At 36.1% G+C, this 7,231-nt stretch overlaps 1 protein-coding gene across 1 annotated transcript; it reads left to right on the top strand.

Moving 5' to 3' along the window:
• Nucleotides 274–7,231, top strand: LOC105155944 (ubiquitin carboxyl-terminal hydrolase 19-like; the record flags this gene model as incomplete). Its single annotated transcript, XM_020692846.1, has 11 exons — nt 274–736; nt 1,953–2,127; nt 2,216–2,304; nt 2,391–2,476; nt 2,575–2,737; nt 2,860–2,983; nt 3,507–3,664; nt 4,104–4,188; nt 5,050–5,259; nt 6,080–6,141; nt 7,213–7,231. Coding segments are annotated over exons 1-11 (1,449 nt in total), but the record flags the coding sequence as incomplete, so codon positions are not given.

The following is a 7,231-nucleotide window of genomic DNA, read 5'->3' as shown; positions in this document are numbered from 1 at the left end:
CATGAGTATTTTGGTCCGCTCGAAAATAAATAAAATAAATGAAAACCTAACGAAAATTAATGAATTGAACTCATTGTTGCATGCGTGTTAAAATTAAGAAAATATTTAAAAGTAAATCAAATTTAAGAAGGTATGATTGTAATTTATCTTTAAAGAAATATTAAAACAAAATTAACAATTTGATCCAATTACAATATATTATTATGATTATTAAATTTGCATTTTTGTTTTTGAATTTAAGGAACAGTATATGATTGGATTGCGTACGGGAATTATTTCCGCAACCAATTCTGAGTGTTTCCCCCCTGCCCAAGAATTCCCCCTCCCTCGCGATTCTACAGAAACCCAGAACACTCAAGAAATATACCCACGATTTTCTCCTCTGTTTTCTGATTCATGATTAATGAAATTGTTGAATCGAGAGGTCGATTGTCAGCTGGAGGAGATCATAAATTGTAATGCATGTGGCGGTGGATCTGAACTGGTTCCTGCAATTCATAGTGTTGGCGTTCGCGGCGGTGTTTGGGTTTCTCTATTTGGTTGGGAACACTGCGTCTAGGTTTTTTGTAGTCGACTCCAATTTCGGTTCCATGGCCGCCGATTTTTCTACGGATCGCAAGAGTGGAGAGAGCGTGGCGGCAGCAGTCGGCGGAGCCGCCGAGGTTCTGGATTCCTGCGCGGTTTGCGGTCGTCTCACGAATAAGCAGTGCGCCCGTTGCAAGATGGTCAAGTATTGGTATGCCCGCCCCCCACTATTTTAGCTTCTCATGCTCATAGTTTTCTGTTCTCTTTCTATGTGGATTAGTGTGTTTGTGCATGTAATGGAGATAGAGGTTTTCTCCACTGGGGTTTTGATCAGAGAAGAGTGTGTTCGTTTTTTCGTCAATGGTGTGCCTCGGTTGAACTGCTTACTGTGCTGAAGCAGAGATGATTGTAAGGGTAATCCACGTGCATGCGCGTATAACATTGATATTTGTATGACATCTAGATACGTGTGAGATTAACGTAATTAAGTGTATATTCTTTGGATCATAACTAGCGTCAACTTTTTTGTATTGCCCGGCTCCTTTGAAATTTCTAGGATCTTTTGGCAAATCTAGTGGAACATGTGGTCAGAAATCAATCCAGTTAAATCCGTTTCCATGATAAATGCACCCATTAGGAAACTATTATGGCATTATCCTTGTGTCTTAGTGACGAGGGGCATAATACAGATTGTTCTATGTTTCAACTATTCTTTGGCAGTATATATTACATGCATTGTGCAAGCAACTCTTTTTTTTCCTTGTAGGATCTAACTTAGTGATGAGGTGGCCTTTTTAACCCTTTAGAGTAGCAGAGTTGATGATAGAAATGTATGGGAACTTGTGGTTGCAGTCCTATTTGTCATTTTAATGAGTTTTATAATAAAGTGAATCCAATTCATAACATAGTATTATCAGTTCACTATCTGGAGAAAAGAAGAGTGGTGCATGGATGCAATTATTATCCAACTCATTTGGCTGGCCCTGTGACTGTACCTCAGTGCTTGTAAGCATGTCCTGTGTCTGCTATCAATCATATAGTAATTTTTTTACATAAGCAGTTTAGGCTTCAGTTCACGTTTGTACTATGCTTCTACATCATCCACATGGGATCTTAAAACAGGTTGATAGTTGTTCCTGGTCAGAATTGAGCTCTCTGTTTCCTTTTGCAATTCTCTTTTTTGGTGTACGGTTCTCATTTTCTTTCTCTCTTTCTCAATGTGGTTTACAATGTTGACGAGTTGAGCTGGAAGAGTATAAGGTCACTGTGTGTTTTGTGACGTTGGGCTATTCTATTTTCATAAAACTGATGTCCACCTTAATGATTTTTTAATAAGAATGTAACTATATAAGCAAAATGTCTTAATAGATTCATACATACTGCTCTTAATTTCTTGGTTAACATTCCCTGTGTTTATAAAATTCTAGCTCTGAAGATTGTCAACGATCTCACTGGAATTCTGAGCATATGATGAAATGCAAGGATTTGCAATCATTTTACAGAGCCAATAATACAAAATCGACATCTCTATTGAGAGAAAGGAAAGCTTCACTTGTTCCTGTAGGTGGAAGCAGCTCAAAGCTTCTCAAACAATCAAACAAGGTATCGCCAATATTGAATTTCCCTATGTATTAATGCATTAATGATTTGATTCCATCATCAGTCATGCTTGGCTTTTTTGTTTTTGCAGATACTTTTCCCATATGAGGAATTTGTACAATTTTTCAATTGGGACAAGCCAGGTTATCCACCTTGTGGACTTCTAAATTGTGGAAATAGGTAAGTGAAGTTTTAATTCTCTACCTTGTCTCTTGATCATTTAAAGTATCAATAGCAACCTTTGAATCTGACTTGTTTCTATGCAGTTGCTTTGCTAATGTGGTGCTTCAGTGTCTTGCATACACTCGGCCACTTGTTGCCTACTTGTTGGAGAAAGGCCACAAGAAAGAATGTAATAGACTTGGATCATGACTATATGTCATATTAAAATGCTATGAGTATTATTCTGTTGGATTATCCTTATTTTATATGCTTGTATATGGTTGCCAGGCCAGATGGACGATTGGTGCTTCCTGTGTGAATTTCAAAATCATGTGGAAAGGGCTAGCCAGAGTCTTGCTCCATTTTCTCCTATCAATATTCTTTCACGATTGCCTAATATTGGCGGTAATCTTGGCTATGGAAAGCAGGAGGACGCGCACGAGTTTATGAGGTCCTTATTACTGTTATGGCATTACTCAATTTGTTTGCACACTTCACGGAGTTGCATGTGAAATATTTTGAAACATGATTTTATTTTTTTGAATTTAGTCTGTAAAACTCAATTTTATTTAGGTTTGCTATCGACACAATGCAATCTGTTTGCCTCGATGAATTTGGTGGAGAAAAGGCTGTTCATCCCCTCTATCAAGAGACAACCCTTATTCAACATATATTTGGTGGTCGACTTCAATCTCAGGTCGCCTTCATTGATCAAGCATGGTGTTTATGTGTAATGTCTATATATTGTTTTGTTTTGAAATCTGGATGTCTGCTGCATGGATGCCAGTGATCCCGCCCAGTCCTTCATTAGGAGGATCACACATATTTTCACTTTTAGTAAAAAAGGAAAAAGAAATGTTGAATGTAAACATAGTTCTACTTTGCGTTTCAAAGAGTAACACGATGCACGTCTATTGAGACATTTCATAGTCCACTGAATTTCTTAATGATACATGTGATAAGTAAACATTCAATGATATTTTGAACATGTTGCAAATCATTAGGGAAAAATCTCTAGTTGTACAAGTAAATCTATTAAGAATGTTGGACAGTTAACTTGTGTCTAACTCAAATGCCATTAGGTCATTTAACCATCTTATGTTTGTAGTAGCGAGCAGTAAGAATCATCAAACCCAACTTCATTTCTAATAGACTTTTCATTTTCATCTCTTCCTCCATTTGTGTCTTCATGTTGTTGATTAATCTCTTTCTCCTTTTAGGTTATATGCACTGAATGCAATAATGTCTCGAACCAATTTGAGAACATGATGGACTTAACTGTTGAAATTCATGGGGATGCTGGATCTTTGGAGGAATGCTTGGATCAGTTCACTGCCAAAGAGTGGCTTCACGGGGATAATATGTATAAATGTGATAAGTAAGTGTTCTACGTGCAGCTATCATACATCTACAGGCTCCTTATTATTATTTTTTTTTGGCATATTTGCACCTGTAATCTTGCTATAAGATATACATGTCTATTTTCATTTGCTTTCATGATTTCTAGTTTAATTTTAAAGAAAAGCTGAATACATCTTTTTGACATCATATACAAGAGTTGTTACCAAAACTGACTGGACACTAATTGCTCTTGTCGCCAGTAACCAGTTGGTTTGGTAGGACTCTGAACTTGTTACACGACTTCTGAACCTTTTGTAGTTAATCACCATTTTCTCATTATTGTGTTGACTTTACAAAACACCAGCCTTGTTATTATATTTTAGATCGTTTGCTTCTTGACCCAAATTGTTTATAATATAGAAAATGCTTATGATTTCTATGCAGCTTTTGACCAATTTGAATGAGTTTCCATGCAGTTGCAATACTTATGTCATGGCATGGAAGCGCCTAAATGTTCAGCGGGCCCCAAACATTCTTACAATTGCCTTGAAAAGATTTCAGGTCTGCTCTTTGTATCTGTGTTCAACTCTTTTAAAACATATTTAAAATAACTTGAATTAAATGTACAACCTATATGGATGATGTGAAATATGTGATGAAGAATCTGTCTTTGCCCTCTGGTGGTATTGTCCTTAGGTTCACAATGGACATCCTTATTAGCAGGGAGACCTGGAAATTTGACTTGAAGTTTTGAAACGTTTATCAAGTCCATATATTATTTGATTTGTGAAATTGCTGATCAAACAACGAAAGTTCCATAAAGGCAATCCAACATTTACATGGTTTATGCGTGTCTGAAGAATCTTTTTGAACCGTGTTAGGTGTTTATGTAGGTGTGATGAAATAATTTGACTTATGACACCCAAAGCTGGCAATTTATCCATTTGTGCTTGAGGGACTTGTTTCTAACACAGGTGACGAAAAGCTATTGCATGCATATCTCCAAGTTTTATATGTTTCCAAGAAATTCAATGGTGTATGATGTGTTGTCAGCATTCTGCTCTTATTTTATAAATATGCTTTCCTGTTCCTATTTTTGCTCTGATTATCCTTCTTTTATGTTTTCCAGCATCTTTTCTTCTACTACATGCTTGTAATAAATGGGAATAAGCATTCGATTTGTAACACCTTACGATATATCTTGACTTCTTCTAGAAATTACCATCAGCTCCACCTAGCATAGAAGTTTCCGTTCCACGGAACCTAGGCTTCTGGGAATGGTTGCCTTCTTTATCTTCCTCCCTTCTATTCTTTTTGCTTCTCAAATATTTGGTCATAAATGGATTTTGACCTTCATTTAGGCATTCCTATTTCATTGTTTTGTTGAGTTCATGATAAAAATGTCCTAATTCTTTTGAACAGAGTGGAAGATTTGGGAAACTCAACAAGAGGATAACTTTTCCGGAGACACTGGATCTCAGCTCTTACATGAGTGAATCAGATGGAAACGATGTTTACAAGTTGTATGCCGTTATTGTCCACGTGGACATGCTTAATGCATCCTTTTTTGGACACTATATCTGCTACGTTAAGGACTTCCGCGGGAATTGGTACCGGGTTGATGATTGTAAGGTATCAATTGTTAAACTTTGTGTGTCCTAGACGGACTTACCTCTATAATCAATAGAATTCCTGTTTTATATATTTCTTTTACAAGTAACAAGTGATTTATGAGAGTAGATAAACTTAGATAATGCATTTGCTAGTATAAGTTCAGTACATGAGAATTTTGTTGGCATATTACACATAACTTACTTATTCAAATGCATCCTAAATAGGACAGTGATTTTCTTGAAATAACAAATGAAAATTCATGTTTTTAATTTTAATTGTGCTGGTAAGGTTTGTATTGTACTACTGTAAGCTAGTTCTTATATTAGATAGCTTTACTTTCATATAAGAGATTTGACAAGTACTTGGATGATGTCTACTCAGAAAGAGTTGAATAGTTCATTTGACATGTTATATTACATCTAAATATAGGCGAAGCCATTTCTGTTCTGTTTTTTTCAGTAGCACGGTTTATCAAGCTCTCGCTCCTCAGTTTTCCGAAATAACACAACTTATTTATATCGAAGGTATAACACATAACTAATTCATATCAAAGGTATCCTAAATAAGACAGTGGTTTTCTTGAAATAACAAATGAAGAAACATGTTTTTAGTTTCAATTCAGTTGTTGAAGTTTGTAGTGTACTACTGTAAGCTAGTTGTTACATTAGAAAGCTTTACTTTGAAATAAGATATTTGAAAAGTACTTCGATGATGTTTCTACTCGGTAAGAGTTGATAATTCATTCGACGTGCTACATTACATCTAAATATAGACAAAGCCATTTCTGTACTCTGCTTTTTTCAGTAGCATACTTTATCAAGCTCTGGTTCCTTTTCAGGTTGCTAGTGTTGATTTGGATGAGGTGCTCTCGCAGGGAGCTTATATGCTCTTGTATAGCAGGTATTTTCTTGCACTTCACAGCCTGAATCAAATTTGTAACTATATAATCAAGTTTGTATTTAGTACTTTTGAAGTTGATGCTTCCTCCACATTTATCATTTCGGCTTCTGGGGTTATCAGGTCATACATGTAAAATAGTGCTTTCGATAAGAAATATGTGGGTTTTATCATTGAATGAACATGCTTGTTGGTCCAAGTTGATGCACTAGAGATGATCAACACATTGTATAATGAGTAAACAGCTTATGGAAGCATTTGACTGATATAGTTGTCGCTGATCATGTTAATTTTCAAATGTTGGGTTTTAACAACCGTTCCAAACAATCTCAATTTATTATCTATAGAAACTTCTTGATAATCTATTCCAAATAATTACAATTTAAGGAGTGCAAATTGTGATAAAAAGGTCCTGCATCTTCTTACAAGATGATAACTAGAACATGGCATGGATAAACCAAAGTGAGATAACTGTTAATAAACTGTCGTAACTGCTATGCTAAGCAAACACATCCTGAGTGTCTCCAATGGGGCTGGGCTATGGAATGAATGCAACTAGCCATGGAGGCTATTTGAACTCCAATACTTCACTCTAAGTTATAGGAACTAGGGTCGGGGTTTAGTTCTTAGCAAGTTTGGCATTTTGCATTTGGAAATTTTGTTGGAGGTGCTGCGTTCAACTGTAATAGCTGAAAGGGTGAACCTGAATTCTAGAGAGTAATGTCACCTCTGATAGAACTGTAGTAGCCGATTGATATCATATTGCCAGCTGATAGAACACAACATAATATCATTAGCCAGTCCTGGTTTATATTGAATCTTCAATTGGATTCTGCTGAATGGTTTACAAACTATATGACAGGAATATGTTCTGTTTGGCTGATGTGGAAATACTCATGTTTTTGGCGAACTTTCTATTCTGTTTGGGGAATGCTTCAATTGAGTCTTGAAAACAACCTCTCAGAAAGCGTTTCCTTATCAGTTACTTTTGTACATCATTTCTCGTTCAAAACTGCAGTCATGTGGCTAGTATGATTAGTGTCTAATGATGTTTTATTGCATTGGGCCTTACAGGATTTGTGTCCGCCCTTCT

This window comes from Sesamum indicum, linkage group LG1, assembly GCF_000512975.1.
Source record: "Sesamum indicum cultivar Zhongzhi No. 13 linkage group LG1, S_indicum_v1.0, whole genome shotgun sequence".
Lineage (NCBI taxonomy): Eukaryota > Viridiplantae > Streptophyta > Magnoliopsida > Lamiales > Pedaliaceae > Sesamum > Sesamum indicum.
The sequence above is the reverse complement of the archived record's forward strand: the minus strand, read 5'-3'. Positions and strand labels throughout refer to the sequence as shown.